Consider the following 17,149-nt stretch of genomic DNA (forward strand, 5'->3'; position numbering starts at 1 on the left):
ATTCGTTGCAACGTGTGTGTTTTTTTTTTAAACCTTCCTTAAAGGGAAAGGGGCTGTTTGGGAGCATGCTAACACCTGCCCATTGGCTGCTTGACGGCCAGGGGTGGGACACAGCTCAGCAATAGCGCTTCCTTTCTAGCGATTTTTGCCGAGACCAGAACCCTGTGGGAAACGATAGAAATGCAACTGGATTCCACTACAAAGGCAGGTATGCATAACGACGAATTCCACTATTTAAAATGGCGATTTTTCGTTCAGCAAACAATTTGCTACATGGATCCCGGTGCGGAATGGCCCTATGTGTAGAACAGTACTGGCTATGTATCAGGGAGGGGGAAAATTTCACAGAGTAGTTCAGCAGTGAAATTGGCTGCCTAAGGGGGTGGTGAGCTCCCCCTCACTGGCAGTCTAAAAGCAGCAGCTGGACATGAATGCTTTTCATGAACGCTTTATGATGATCCTACATTGAGCAGGGGGTGGCACTAGATGGCCTGTATGGACCCCACCAAATCATAGAATCATAGAATCATAGAATCATAGAATCATAGAATCATAGAATCATAGAATCATAGAATCATAGAGTTGGAAGGGGCCATACAGGCCATCTAGTCCAACACCCTGCTCAATGCAGGATCAGCCCAAAGCATCCTAAAGCATCCAAGAAAAGTGTGTATCCAACCTTTGCTTGAAGACTGCCAGTGAGGGGGAGCTCGCCACCTCCTTAGGCAGCCTATTCCACTGCTGAACTACTCTGACTGTGAAAACATTTTTTCCTGATATCTAGCCTATATCGTTGTACTTGTAGTTTAAACCCATTACTGCACATCCTTTCCTCTGCAGCCAATGGGAACAGCATCCTACCCTCCTCCAAATGACAACTTTTCAAATACTATCATGTCCCCTCTCAACCTCCTTTTTCTCCAGGCTGAACATTCCCAGGTCCCTCAACCTATCTTCATAGGGCTTGGTCCCTTGGATTCTATGATTCTATGTTTCTAAACAGAAATAAAAAAATAGGTGTCTATCCATGCATATGTCTTCATTGAGAGGTTATATATTAGTGATGTTGTTGTCCTACCTACTCTTTAAGGGCCTCGTGGTAGTCTTCAAAGGACTATTGGGCAGTCTCCATTGGAGGCACTGCCCAGCCTGGTATGGCTTCCTAGGTGAAGCGAAATATTTTCCTTGTGTGACTCTTGTTTGTAACTTTGAAAACAGATCTTCATTTTTTATTTTATGCTTACTAGAGTGCTGCACCTTATTGTTTTTATTATTAGTATATCACTGTGCAAGGAGTATTGCTAGCTGAAGGCTGTATTCTAGCCTTGATATCTTACTGTTTCTTTTCCTAACATGTTTCCATTTTAGCTTTGGAATAATTTATACTGAGGTGATAACCTGTTTCTGGACTCTATGTTTCAAAAGCAGTTACGGATATGGCTGCCATTCCTGCTTCACTTTGCTTGCTGCTGTTTCTGCAGTTGGAACAACTTCACCCTCTCATGTGGGAGCAACTAGTGCCACATTTTGCACTTGTGTATCTGTCACCGACTGTCCGGGAGTGGCCGACAGTAAATACAAGCATAAATAAATAAAAATAAATAGTCACTATGACAGGATAGTCACTATCCTGTCTGGTTTTCTTGATCTCTTCACAGCCTAACAAATAACCTTTGAGATATATTACAGCTTTGTTCTAACATGTTTAGTTGCTTCATGCAAAGTAAAGAAAGGGATTTAATGGGGCATTTGAGAAAAACCTCTTCCCCACCATTTGAGCTTAATAAACAAGCAATTGAAATGCTCTTTGATTAAAGTGGTGATACTGCTTTTCCTGGCAGGGTTATCTGGCATTTCTCTGTATGAAATCTCTTGTGCTTGCTAATTCTACCTTTGTGTCCCACCCAACAATTTAGATGTGAATGTTTTCGGAGGTCATATAGTGATCAAATGGAAGGAAAGGTCACAGAGTTGTACCATGATTTGTAGAAAGGTATCTTGATGGAAGTGGCACATGAGCGTATCCCACTAAGTCATGAACAAAAAGCACATTTGGAGGTGGAGACAGTGACTGTAATTAATCTTCATGGATTGCAGAGCCTGATGTGAATCCCTGCTGTGTCATTTTGAGCAACAGCTTCTGAGTAATACAAACAAACAAATATTTAAAAGCACTTTGAAAGATGTGATGGAATGGCCCCACTGACCCATAAACGATTCTCCATTTGGCTGTCCAATGTGTCTTGGCACCAGCAGCCATCCAAGTCAACACCCAGCTCTGCTCTCCCAGTCCACTCAAGAATTGGAGGGTTTTTTCCTCACTCTTTCTGTACCACTGACAACAACTGACCAATTTTGAAATTACCTGTGGAGGGGGACACTGCTCCCAGTTTTCCTTCCTGCATTGCCATTCTAAGGCAGCACCTAGTGCCTGCATCTCCCAAAGCCAGTTTCTGGCTACCGTAGGGAGGATTACAAATACAGCATGGTTCCAGTATTCATGAGCTTGTTTCTCTGCATTGGCTTTCCCAACATTTGAAAATGAACATGTTGCTATTTAGTACACTGCTTCGTATTCCTTTGCCAACTTCTGTTTCTTGCTGCCACTAGTTTATCTTCCTTTGGTGAAAAGAATCTTATTTGGAAGAAGTGTGTTTTCTTGATAACTTGTGGGGTTATATATATTAAAGATATATAGCTTCTTTGGGAGCCATATATTTTTAATATATCATGGTAGAAAAGACTATCTTACGAGCAATCAATCAGTAGTTTACAGTAATGATTGCAAGAAGTGATATATTTCTTAGATATGTTGTTCCACTCAGTACCCAGCGTGTGACTTAGGACATCCATAAACATCTGCTGTAAGGTTGGCCAACATTTTCCTGCTCAAACAGTTCTTTAGAAAGATGGAGAATCTGGATTCAGGCGAGGCTTTAGGTTGGAAAGTGCCATGCTCAACATGACTATCTTATCTGCGAGAGCTGACGGGACATACATCCTTGTTGATTCTTTTGGATCTTTGGCTACCCTTTAATATTATCAACCATGGTATCCTTCTAGAATCACTGGTTGTGCACATTGTGTAAGGCACATCATGCTTCATAGGTTGACTGATGAATTTGAGGAGGTAGTACTGAGACATTACTGTTTGAATTGCAATATCTACAGAAAATATTCATATTCGGAGGCAGTACAGCCAAGATTGTCAGATGCTGAGTCTCTGTCTTGATGCTCTATTTGTCAGGTATCTTACTTCTGAGGTTACTCTGTGGTTACTCTGTTGCTGTTTCTGCTGCAGATACAACAGTATAACAATGGGGAATTCCTCATAGCAGGTCTCCCTACATTTCTCCTGCCCCATACCCTCATCAGTAACCACCCCCCAAGCCAATGGGGGCTTTTCAGTTTTTGTAGTTTTGTAGTTTTGGTAGTTGTAATAACAAAACAATGATATTCAGTCTGTGTATTTGAATCCCCAGCTTTTATTTTTAAATACAAGTAGGTCTCCTGCTACTTTAATTTCAGAGATATGCCTTTCACCTTATGCCTCTGCAAGACTTAGAGACTTACGTTAAAAAAATTAAATCTGGCAACTCAGAGAATCTGATAGACTATTTTAATAGTTTAACACTCTAATAGTATTCAACTATATTCAATTGTAAATTGAATATTCAGCTGCCTCCCTGGTGTCAAGGAGGAAACAGCCATTATGGCAGACTGGGACAGAAAAATGGTGCTGATATAGGCAGGGCTCAGAAGATCTGGGCTTTTCCATCTACCTGGCTTTACTGCAATGTGTCCCAAAAATCACAGAAAAGATGGAGAAAACCTGAGAGGTTCACAGATGCACTATGATGCTATGGGGAAGCGAGGGGGGGGGGCACTTTACAAACTGCCAGTCATTGCAGCAGGCCAGACAATATGGGTGGGGGTGGCATGAAAGGGCAGGTAGGCACACCTGGGACCCTAGGAGCTTGCCTGGGGTAGATGAGCCAGCATTCTGTAAACCATTGCTTCAGATAAGAGATCCCAAATAGTGACAATAGTTCATGCACATGGCACATGTAAACTCCTGTGCTTATGACACACAGAGATGGAGCAAAGAAAGTAGGCCGTCTATGCCAAAAACACAGTTTTATGTATACATGTGTACTAGTTTGACTATTTGTTTTGATATGGAACTCACAGACGCTGGCATTGCTGTCAGTAGTGAAAGCCTGGCATTCATTTTGTGCATTATAGTATGGATATTTATTCTGCCCTGCTTGTCCTTGTAAGAACTGCTATGTACTGCTAAACAGAATAATCCCTGGAGTCACAGCCAGATTTTTAAAAGGGTTTTAATACCGAAGGTGGATTTATTGCTTTCCAACAGGCACATGTCAGGAGGCAATTATCAAATGCTGGAAGGGTCACATTTTGTCCTGTTTCAGAGTGCTTAACTATTATCAGGCATCCAATTAGAAAATGCATCCAGAAGAGGATAAAAAAGAGCTATCACAACACCAACACTGTACATATGGTCAAATTCTAAGCTTTTAATAACAGTCATTATGCTCTATGTTCTTACTGCTTACGTTTTGCCTATAAATATGAACTGATTACCCCTATGCCATGACATTGTATCTGAGGAAGTGTGCATGCACATAAAGGCTCATACCTTGAATAAAAGTTTGTTGGTCTTAAAGGTGCCACCGGACTCATAATTTTTTCTTCTGCTTCAGACCATCACAGCTCCCCACTTGAATTTAAAATTGTATCTAGATTAGCCTTGAGAAAGACCTCTAGCCACTAGACCTTGTAGAACCACCACTACTGGGCTGTATTAGCCATTGTTCTACATTGTTTAGAAAGCTCCTTAATCACTAGTGACAAAATTGTTTATCAGATTCTAGGGATGAGTATGAATAACAAGCTATTTGGATTTGTTTGGATTCAGTTCCAGGAAGATTATGCTTCTGCAGCCTTCTAACCTGTAATGCAAATATCATTGGATCAGAAATGTTTACGGTCAACCTACCACTGAATTGTTCTTCCAGGCTCACAAAGTGAAAAGGCAAAGTGACTTCTGGGGGAGCTGGGGAGAGTGGGACGACTGCAGCCGGAGCTGTGGAGGAGGAGTCAGTGTTCGGCAGCGGCGTTGTCACTCGCAGAGGTGAGAGTGATTTTTTTCTTTCCAGGTCAATTTACTTTGTCTTCATCTGGAGTTATTACCATGATAAGTCCTTCTTTCCCAGTGTGTGTGTAAAATGGTTTCAAGTTGCAAGTAACTTCTAGCAACCCCAGCAAGTGAGAAGTGGTTTGCCATTTCCTTCCTCTGCACTCTTCCCTGGTGATCTCCTGTCCAACTACCAACCCTGCTTAGCTTCTCCCTTACTTGACAATAGAAGAAGCTGGGGGGGGGGGGGTTGTATCCTGCTTTTTACTCCCCAAAGGAGTCTCAAAGCAGCTCGCAATTGCCTACCCTTACTCTCCCCATAGAAGACACCCAGTGAGGTACGTGGGCCAAGACTGCTCTGTGAGAATAGCTCTAACAGAACTATGACTATCCCAAGATCACCCAGCTGGCTGCATGTGGAGGAGTGGGGAATCAAACCCAATTCTCCAGATTAGAATCCACCACTCTTAACCACTACACTAAGCTGGCTGTATAATGTATTTATTTATTTGTTTGTTTCATTGACACCCCACTTTTCTCCCTCATGAAGACTCAGATTAGCTTATGTTTCTCTTGTCCTGCATTTATCCTCTTGAGAATGCTGTGAGGTGTAGGTTTGCTTTAGTGATGTGCCTAAGATCACGCAGACTGCTTTCATAGCAGAGTGGGGATTCAGAGCTGGTTCTCCCATATTATAGTTCAGCACTGTAACCTAACTGCTATACCACCTTCAAAGATTTTGCCCAAGTCTCTCTCAGAAGAAGAATGGATATGTACTGGGGTGCTTGAAGAACAACTGGCAGCTTCATTCAGATTCTAGTCTCTGAGCAGATACTGTAGAAACAGCTGGAGTATTGTTAGCACTACATCATCTCACTAACCTTACATGGAGAAGTCCTTGGCAGCGTGTGGCAGTAAATTGCTTGGGCCTGCCAGGGCAACTAGAGCTGCACCCAGGAGAAATTATGAGTTATGGGTGAAACAGATGACTCTTGCATAAGCAAACAGAAAACTATTAAACAGACAGTTTTCATCCCCTTTTGTCTCTTGCCTTACAACATTTTCAAAAAACAGCTTTCCTTCCTTCTGAATAGTGCAAAATTTCTAGTTGCTACTTTTCCTGAGTTCTGAATGTGGTGGTGTCAATAACTGTTTTCCAGATTTAAAAAAAAAATGTCCTGCAGCTGCAAGCTAAAGCTAGTTGTGCTATATGCTTTATATCAGTAGTCCCCAACCCTTTTATCACCGGGGACTGGTCAACGCTTGACAATTTTATATCCTTTGGTAATGGTATCCTTGACTTCATTGGATCCATAAGGGTGTAATAATTCTTCTTAGGACTTCACTACTACTATAGCTTTGGAGGGATTGCCTGTTGTTTTTCTATTGTGCTATTGTTTTCAAGGGGCAGGGGATGGATGTCTTTTTCTGCACTGAGGAGAAGCATCCATCTTTCACAAAACCTTTAACAAATGGCACAATCCAATCATAAGAACTGCTGGATGTGGTGCCATTTTAATAATTTTGATCAGGGGCTAGAGAATGGAAAGTGGTGGGGAGCTTCCTTGTTCTTCTATCTACAGTGATTCCACAGACCATGTCGCAGAGGTACTTGACAGTTGTATAAGTGCATTCCACAGGGACACTTTTTCCCTCTTTAATTTGTTTTATGCTTGGCAAACAGCTTTATACAGATTGCAAAGGTACATGCTGTTTCATGAACATTAGCTAGTTCTCACAACAATATTATTTTTCTGATGGTGATATTTGTTCTACTAGACCAAATACGTGTGCTTAAACAAACATTTGCACTGTCACAATCCCTATAGATGTTCTTCACTGAGGCAAAATTATATTTGTCTAGCCACAAATGGTTGTGGTTTAGATGCTGGGGAAATTTTATTTTCAAACACTGTCTACAAGAAAGACATCTGCAACAAATAATAAATGTTCTTATTTTACACACACGCACAAACATGTACATACACACAAAAGAGCCTGGGCCAGCCCACAGACAGGAGAAGAATAGCAATAAATGGCTGTTTCATTTTGGTTTCTCTTTATGCTATTTTAAGGTTTACAGTATTTTAAAAAGCAAAAAAGAAGCCATATTTTCCAACTGACTACTGCAAGCAAGTGACCAATCTAATTTTAAATACCCCTACTATTTAAACTGTGATAATTTCTGCTAACTAGAAATATTCTTAACCTTTCAACCCAAATAGAGGACATTTCTATCCGTTTTTTAAAAAGTGCCCAAAAGAGGGCTGACACCAAAAAGTAGGCTCTGTCTGGTAACCCTAGGCTATTTGACTGGCAGGACGGCATTTTGGCCAAGAAAGAACTGACTCATTGGTTATAGTAATAGCATGGTCAGACTTAACCTCCCACTGGAGGTTGGCCCAGCACAAGAAGGGAGCCAAATACCTGCAGCTGTCCAGCTGACTAAGCCAGGGTCCAGAGGCAACTTGGGGCCCGCTTCTTTCCCAGCCGAGAGAGCAGACCCTTTGTCCCTGGAATCCCTTACTGGAGAGACAGCCTTGTTGGGGGCCAATGGGCGTCCACCTCATTTGGCTACCCCAGCCATCTGGCTACGAGTCCCTGGCCACCCAGCCAGCTTGGCTGCAGTCATCCCAAGCCAATCCCTTAATGGGACCCCAACCCCAGGGGTCTGGTATGCAACCCTCGACAAAAGGCTCCTTCTCATGCCACCCTAAACTGCAGCTGTGACAATATAAGAAGATATAACAATTCAAGTATCAATAACAATAACTGTAACTATGGGGTATGAGGAAGGGAAGCTGTCCTCGTGTTGAATAATGTTAGAGAGGCTTGGGACTTGCACGTGGCCTTAAATAGGTGCCCCAACAGCCCCACTCCGCATGCTTGCCACTGTGTGCTTTGAGCCCAACACACACGCCTGCTGGGCCATGAGCCATCGCATTTTCCTGGCCAGCCCTCTGCTACGTCAAATAGCAGCCCTGCTCGATCGCAGCTGCCTATTGTAATCTTGACACTGAAATCTAGCTTTTCCAGACAGCTGTGGCATCCAAGCAGTCAATGCTCTCCCCTCCTGTCTTGGAGACCAGATGGGAAGCAAGTCCCAGTAACCACTGGGTCTGCCAGCAGGCTTTTTCATAACACAATCCAGAAGGCAGTTCAAAGTCTCAATCTAGAATCAGGTCACATATTCCAAAGTCAGAGTTCAAAAACAGTCAAAGGATCAGGTAATAAGAATGGTGTCAGATTATTTTGGTGTACGGACAGAATTTGGGGATGTAGCACCCTGATGGGCCTTGAGAAGGCCTCAGTTACAAGGAGAAAGGGATTTGCTTGCACTCCATTCCCAGTTTTCTGGCTGCCTCAGTCCACTTCCTTGTAACCTGGGAAGTGGACTGGCCCTTCCACCTTTGTCCTTTCTGGACCCCCCTTTTGAAGGAATCCCTGGAAAAGGACTTTACACACTCACACCCAAGCCACTCTTCTTCCCACCAGTCCCGGGTCTAAACCCTGTAGACTGTCAGGAGCCAAGGCCCATGTCTAGGCACCTCTTGTCCCACTCCTGCCCCTGGACTCCCCAAAAGGAGCTTGTTTCCATCCTACTCGGGCCTAGCAAGTCTGGGACTTTTTCATCCTATCAGTTCCTCTCCTGTGGACATGTCCTCCCTGTCTTCATCTTCCCTGTGTGGACCTGATCTCATCCTGTCTTCTTTGCTATTACCATGCCCCCAGGATCCTTTGAGCCTGGCTAAAGCCTCGACATGTTGCTTGCTGGCTTCCTTGGCTGGGTAGCTTCCAATTATGTTGGTAAATGGGGGGGGGGGGTGACATCTGCAGACAAATGGTTACGAAGCATGTCAGACAACTGGTGACACAGTCAGCAAGATAGCAGACAAGTTGATCACACACTGGCTGCAACCTTATATTGTTTCCCCACAGGTAGTGCTGGTTCCCACCTTAGATTCTTCCAAGTTGAGTCTGCTCCTCTACTGATAAAGAGTATTGGGGCCCAGATCCTGTGGTAACTTATCAGTCTCTTCTAGCATTTCCTTAGAAAAGTGGTGGTCTAGGCTGTTACGTGCACGCTCCTGCTCATGGCCGATGCCTCAAGTCTGTTTGTGGGTGGGTCCATGCTGGGGCCTCCAAACCTGAGAACCCTTTGACTCATGGGGTAGTGTCAGTGCTGGCTTTGGGGAGGCCTGGATAAAATACTGCTTTGGAGGATAGACTCTATGACATTGTACTCTGATGAGGTCCCTTCCCAAGGCCTACCCTTCTCCAGCCTTCACCTCCACATTTTCTGGTATTTCCTAAGCCAAAGTTGATGACCTTGAGACACCAACCTCACAGGAAGGGTCTGCCAAAATGGGGCTTCGGCATGCATTTTCCTCCTCTATTTATGTTATAATGTGGAAGTCCATGAAACCACCCTAAGGGACAGAGTACGCTTCCAAGTAAAGAGAATATGTGTAAGGAATTATTATATCTTTTTAAAAAGTATGTACGCCTAATGCATATGCGTAGCATTACCACTTTGCTTTCAGCGGGGTTGACCATTAACGAGTGCTGATTAATGCAATGTAGAAGACCCTTTAAATTTTACTCTAGTACTGTGGAAACTAAGAGCCTCTTGTGGCGCAGAGTGGTAAGGCAGCCGTCTGAAAGCTTTGCCCATGAGGCTGGGAGTTCAATTCCAGCAGCCGGCTCAAGGTTGACTCAGCCTTCCATCCTTCCGAGGTCGGTAAAATGAGTACCCAGCTTGCTGGGGGGTAAACGGTAATGACTGGGGAAGGCACTGGCAAACCACCCCGTATTGAGTCTGCCATGAGAACACTAGAGGGCGTCACCCCAAGGGTCAGACATGACTCGGTGCTTGCACAGGGGATACCTTTACCTTTACTGTGGAAACTGCTTTACCATGATGTGCTTCTTTAACCATATTCATAGGTGACACTGAATGCATGTACAATCAAAACACACACTGTTTTTTTTTCTTTGCATGTACATTGAGTACTTCTTATGTTACATTTGATACATGTAGAAATGAATGCATGATTAAAACCCTACATTTATTCTGGCACTGGCTCATGGTTAAATGAACATGTGTTGGGTTTTTCTTACAAACAGCTGTATGAATGTACATGCATGGTGTATGTGTGTTCGCTGCAACATGTGAACAGAGTTGCAGTATCTCAGGTAATATGAATAGAGGCCAACAATGTGGATTGTCTAGAAGTGCTGAATTGAATAACTTGGACATTATCCCTGATGCTCAGTGGCTCTCAGATGGTTAGGGTGGCATTTGAAATGCTCCTGTTATCCTATGACCGTAGGTAGGGGCTACTTGCTAGGGTAGGGACTATTATCCTGTGATAGAAGATGGGTTGTAAATATAATAAATATTGCTGTGGCATTTCTAATATTTTCTCAGCTTTTGGAGATTATTTGTCTGTCTTTCAGGACAGATGGTGGGTCCAGTTGTGTAGGACCATCCCGAAGCTATCGATCATGCAATGTTCAGGTAAACCAGACTGTCTGAATTTTTTATCATTAAGAACCCCCTGAAATATTCTTCAGGCTTCAAGAAACCTCAGAAGTCATGCTCATGCAGAATATGGTTGGGAAACATAGCCGTGTACACACCCACCCATGGCCACTCCCCTTCCCACCTCCTCCAGGCCCATCACTAACCATTTTGTGAGGGGTGAGTAGATCAACATAGCCATATATGGTCATATCACCTGATAAAAATTTAACAATTTTAAAATATATATATATTAAAAATTAATTAACTCCTACCCAATCGGGAAACTCTTCCAGGGTCATCAAGAAACCCAGGGTTGAGATAGCCTGAGGTAAACTGTCCAATTAGCTCTCTTTCCCCCTCTACCATTGATTATTTTTTCTAATAGCTAAAGTTAAAGATCTCTCAGCAGCCAACATCTACTCGTTAACAAAAAATCAGGAAAATTTCCACATAAGTACAAACTCTCGCATTGGTGTTCTCAAATAATTGAAGTTTGTAAAATGTTCTACACAACTTTTTGCTTATCCAGGAGTAGATCTGAATTTAGTGCCTCATTGCCCAGCATTTTCTGCAATTTTTATTCCTTCAGATTAAAAATATGTATATTTATGATTTGATTTGTCTACCACCCCTCTTGAAGTAGTCATCTCAGGGCAGTGAACATCAATAAAACACAAACATTTCAGTTAAAACTGTACATAGTACCTCATTGATTAAAGTTAAAAATTGGGATTAAAAGTACTGGTTGCTGCTGGGCTGTTGGTTTTATGCTATAAGAAAGTGAGTTGGAAAAATTCAGGAGGCGGGGAGGAAAGAATGCTAGGAGGGGGGCCCAGTTAATGTGTGATGTAATTTCTGGGCTTTGGTTGGCTTCAACCATAGGTCTGGCAGAAGAGCTCCATCTTACAGGCCCTGCAGAACTGAGATAGTTCCGTCAGGGATGAAATTAATTCAAAGGAAATTCCATCTAAACATCCAGAAGAAGTTTCTGACAGTTAGAGCAGTTTCTCAGTGGAACAGACTTCCTCAGGAGGTGGTGGGTTCTCCATCTTTGGAAATTTTTAAACAGAGCCTAAATAGCCATCTGACAGAGAGGCTGATTCTGTGAAGGCAAAGGGGTGGCAGTTTACAGTAGATGAGCGATTGGGATGTGAGTGTCCTGCATAGTGCAGGGGGTTGGACTAGATGACTCATGAGGTCCCTTCCAATTCTATTATTCTATGATTCTATGATTCTAGGGCCCTGATGTCCTTGGGGAGCTCATTCCACTAGGCAGGAGCCAGGGCTGAGAAGGCTCTAGTCGAGGCCAAATGTACCTCTTTAGGGCCAGGGATCCTCAAACAGATGGTGTTACTTGACTGCAGTACTCTCTGGGGAATGTATTTAGAAAAGGAGTCCCTCAGATACAGATACACTGTTTTCCAGTAAGGAATTCCCAATTCTGATCCCCCCCCCCCGCTGCCATTTTGTGTCATCAGTGTTTCATGTTTGCCCCCTTCCCATCCTTCTGCCCTCCCTCAGGTTGTCCCTTGAGCAATCTACTAATTTTTAAAGTATAATGTTGATTGTATTATGATGCATTTTTTAAATTATAATATATTTTATTTTTATGTATTTATTTATGTGATTTATGTCCCGCCACTCCCATACAATGGCTTGTGGTAGGTCACAAAATCCCATTAAACCCCCAGTAAAGGACATACCGATACAATATAAAAATAAACATCGAACAGGCGAAATAACACAAGCCAAGAATAATACCCACTATTGGGGAGGAGAGGGGGCCTAGTTGGCAATGCCCAGGTGCTAACACCAACCCTGTATATAACATTTGGACAAAATGGGCAGCGAGATTTCACATAGCCTTCTCCATGCAATTTCTCATCCATGAAATTCCTTACCTTTCCTTTTTTGGGTGGGTGGGTAGGTTTTGACATCATGTGCTTCTGTAATTTCTTTATTCTCCCCCTGATCTTCCCATATAGCTCGCAGTGTGTTGTTTTTTTTACCATGTTATGATGCTATAACATTACTGCATGTGCAAAAATGAGGATCTGTGCATGATGACACACATAACGTGCTCCATTATAATTGAATAACACTGTTATGAATTGGTGTACCTAGTTCAATGATTGCCAGTCCATTTCTTAGAAACAACTAAGGAGGAGCAGGGAACCTTTGAAATGGCAGCAACTGTACAGTTCCCTACAATACATTCAAACTTTTAAATGATGTTATGATGTTATAACATTACTGCATTGCAAAAAAGGAGATTTCTTTGATGAAGTACACAATGGCATATTTAGCATGCTTCATAATAATTGAATAACAGGGTTGTGATTGGTGAATCCAGTTCAACAATTGCCAATCATTTTCTTAGCTGGCAACTAAGGAGGAGCAGGGAATCTTTGAAATGGCAGCAGCCAAGCTGTTCCCAATGATATATCCAGCCTTTTTTACACTGTTATGATGCTTAAACGTTACTGTGCATGGGCAAGAAAAAGGAGATTCTGTCACTAATGAAGTACACGACAACATAGCTACACAACCCTTTCTCAAAGGAAGTGCAGAACACATGGGGATGGTTGAATTTGAATTCAAGGAGAAAAAATCTCTGGAATAAATGCCCTTTTCCAGAAGGGGTACTGCAAAGTTGGAGCATCAGTTGGGAAATTCTACTTGCCAGGAAACAACGGTAGCACTGAGGTGCAGAAAAGGTGAAAGTGAACTTTGTGGAACTAATTTCATGAATGATGAACCATTTGTTACTCTCAGAATTACTAAAGTAAAACTAACATCCTTGACTCAACCTGTTAGTGATTACTGTTAGTGATTACTAATATGAGCCATTTGGTCTGGAAATTACAACAGTTTTTATAAATGAGAATTCAGGTAACTTTATTGAAAATACTTTATCTTCTAGGCTATTCCTCCTTTTTCAGATCTAACTTTTGATGACCTTTTAAAAACATAAAATCAGTTGTAGTACTAGTCTGTCCATAGCTACTGTTCCTTTAAATTTTCAGAGCAGTTTGTGTTTCTCTGCTTAATTAGTTATTTTCAGTTCAGCCATGATGGCTGTGACTTTCTTTAAACAGTATTTAATTATTAGTTCTTATTACTAGAACTCTTTGTAGCCAAAGCAATTGATTATTTAACTTTTTGTTTTTAATTCTTGTAATTGCATAATTATAAAATTATTATAATTAAAAATCATGAACAAATACTTTGGCAAAGAAAAAACAATGTCATACATGCATAGAAAAAAATAACTGGTAATTATTGATTAATTTGGGAAACCTGTAGCCCACACAACAGTGCAAAAAGTATAAGCATTAAAGTAATTGAAATATTAAGGACCAAAATTTAAAGAGAAAGTTGCAGGGGGAACCAGACACCCTGAGTGAATGGAACTCACCTCCAAATAAACATATATTAGGATATTTCCCATGGGGATGAGCATTGCCAGAAGTTTATGTGAACTATAGCGCTACACTAAGTACTATATAGAACCACTATTCATGTTTGCAACTGCCCCATAGGCAGCAATAATTTGGATGCACATCCATGTTCTTGATGCTTATCTGAGTCTCTTGAACTCCTTTTTTGCAGGCAAACTGGAACGTGCATCCGAGTCCACTAATGCTTGCACATGACAAATTGCTGGCACTATGATGTAACTGGGCATAAATTTGGCTAGTCCAAGGTTGCTCAATAAACTTTGTGTCTGATAGAACTATGAACCCCAAACACAAGATTCAATTCTGTGCACCATATTATCTGTAGTTGTGTGCTGATTATATCAAAATCCTTTTGGAAGCATATAAGAAACAGATTTTTAACCATCTTCCATAAGCTAGATGATCCTGAACAAAATACTTACACTTGGAAGGATTCTTCCAAGTGTCTCATATTCCTCCTTGTGAGATTATGTTCTTCTCTCTTCCCTCCCAGAACTGTCCTGAAGGCTCAAGAGATTTTCGAGGAGAGCAATGTGCAGAGTTTGATGGGACAGAATTTCAGGGAAAGAGATACAAGTGGCTCCCTTACTATGGAGGTAACAGATGAATTTTCTAATGATTCTTCAGTTTAGACTACATACAAGATTTGGGGTAACGTGAAATGGTTTCTATGGAAAATAAAATTCTGCAGAAACAGTATTGCAATGTTTTTCTCTAAGAAAATTCCTGTTTGTAAATTGTACAGGGTCTGTAGGAAAATCTGTCTCACATGAAGAAGACAATGAACAGAAGCATATGTCCCTGCATATTTCCAAATGTCTTAGCGTGCCTTCTTATATATGTATGTTATGTGCCATCAAGTTGCTTCTGATTTAACAGACTTGTTCAGGTTTTGCAGAGTGAGGGCCATTGCTTCCTTGATTGAGTCGATCCATCTCTTTGCTGCCTTCAACTTTTCCTAGCATTACTATCTTGGTGACTCACCTTCTCACAGTGTGACCAAAGTACAATAACACCCATTTAGTAATGGTTGGAGATGGGCAATTTGGCTGCAGCCAGCTCCAAGGGGTCAGGGAGGCAGGGGGTAGAGCTGATTAATCAGCCCCACCCCCTCCCCTATTTGGTTCCTGGCTGATCCAGGGACAGACATCTCTCCCCTGATTGGCTTGGCCTGTGCGGTAGGGGGATTCAAACCACCACCCCTTGCACTGCCCAAGTCGATCTGGTGAGAGAAGTCTCTCTCCAGATCAGCTGACTGTCAGGCCATGCAGAGGGTCATTTTGAATCACACACACACACACACACATCCCATACCAATCCAGGAATAGAGTTCTCTCCTCAAATCCGCTGTCTGTCTGACTGTTTGATAACCTCTCCTCCCAACCCAACAAACAGCAGATTCCTCAGAGGCTTTTATCATTGGAATCAGCTGTTCAGTATGCTCCAAGGCATTTAAATGGACACCAATGGCTTCCACTTTGATGGCCTGTTCCTTCGCCCTCAATGTTACCTGGTGTTGTTTGGCAAAGGAGACATTCGTGTATGACAGGGAGCTCTAGAGCCAGTGAGGGTGTGAGCTAAGAGTCAATGGTTCTCCGGGAGCAGAATGTGAACTGAAATCAGCAGGTGCCAGAAGCTGCAGGGATCTGAGCTTCTGGCTGCAGTGAGTCTCCCTAAGCTAAGAGGCTTGCATTCACTTGGGACCAGTTGTTAAATGGGCTGTGGCACTTCATAGGGCAGGCGTGGGCAAAGTGTCCAGCCCCATTGCAATGCAGCCACAGGATGGCAGTGCAGCAGCACTCTTCTTCCTCTGGCATGAGGGGAAAGAGTGCATCCTAAATTGCAGGTGTCTTCTTCAAAAGATTCGCCTTGAAGGAAACTGTCATTTTTTCATCTCTTATGTACAGTTCTTCAGTTTGTCTTAATTCGTCCTTCTCATATGCCATGTCTTCATAGCATGGCTAAAGAAACACTTTAATTATATTTTAAGTTTAAGGACACTACTTCAGCTGTATTCACATTGCTTCTTTTTAACATTTGAAATAAAGTATTTATAAAAATGAACAATTCAATGAAAAGACATAACGCAACCTTGGAGAAGGGCCAATAACAGTTACTGGGAGTACATCAAACACCCGCTGGCAGAAAATAGCAATAGAGGGAGACGAATCTCCCTGGGGTGGAAGTTCCAAAGTTTTGGCACCATGACCCTTTCTCAGGTTGCAACTTGTCTAGCCTCAGGTGGTGAGCATACCTGAAGCAGGACCTCTGAAGATCACCGGGGTGTTATTGCTAGTTCTGATGATGTATTGGCTGACTCCTGGATGGTTTCTAGTAAGCTGGGCAGTTTTAGCTGTCAGTGGAGGCTTTTTGTTGTTCTTGCTAATTTGTCATCTTGATAATTTTAAAATGCTGTATGACTTAATGATACTGAAAACCCCTATAAAAACTGGGAAGAGTGGGACATAAAGTCCCAGAGGGAAAACAGTTGAAGGTTTAAGTTCATTTTTTGAAAGACAGGGCATGTTAAGTAATTTTTTTTTCATATCCTTCACAGCTCCTAATAAATGTGAGCTAAACTGTATTCCAAAGGGAGAGAACTTCTACTACAGGCATAAAGAAATTGTGACAGATGGAACTACCTGTGAGCCCGGGAAGCGTGACATCTGTGTTGAGGGAATTTGTCGAGTATGTATTTGTATCGTCTCTTTCCAGAAGCCAGCATAATCTTGTTTTCATCTTATTTTTTTTATCACAACTGTATTCTGTCCTTCCTCTAAATAATTAGAGGGCTTTATCCCATTTTACCCTCATGACAACACAGTGGTATAAATTCAAATGAGAGACTTGGACTAGCCAATGGTTGCCATGTGAGCTTCATGACTTATTAGGGAACAAAGATAAAGTTGGGGATGTCCTTTGCATTCTAGTAACACTCTACCCCATATCTCAAGACAGCCTCATCCAACAGTCTCATGTAAATGTTTAAACAGCAAGGAA

General features: G+C 42.2%; 1 protein-coding gene across 3 annotated transcripts in view; it reads left to right on the top strand.

Annotated features, from left to right (window-relative positions):
- PAPLN (papilin, proteoglycan like sulfated glycoprotein) overlaps positions 1-17,149 on the top strand; it is a 77,509-nt gene that overhangs the window by 17,568 nt on the left and 42,792 nt on the right. For all 3 annotated transcript variants that reach the window (XM_077322698.1, XM_077322697.1, XM_077322699.1), the window contains exons 3-6: positions 5,043-5,158; positions 10,622-10,682; positions 14,643-14,745; positions 16,707-16,837. In XM_077322698.1, coding sequence (XP_077178813.1) covers positions 5,043-5,158; positions 10,622-10,682; positions 14,643-14,745; positions 16,707-16,837 — 411 coding nt within the window. The remainder of the gene's footprint in view (positions 1-5,042; positions 5,159-10,621; positions 10,683-14,642; positions 14,746-16,706; positions 16,838-17,149) is intronic.

The sequence above is a fragment of the Paroedura picta genome, chromosome 2 (assembly GCF_049243985.1).
Source record: "Paroedura picta isolate Pp20150507F chromosome 2, Ppicta_v3.0, whole genome shotgun sequence".
In the NCBI taxonomy this organism is placed as follows: domain Eukaryota; kingdom Metazoa; phylum Chordata; class Lepidosauria; order Squamata; family Gekkonidae; genus Paroedura; species Paroedura picta.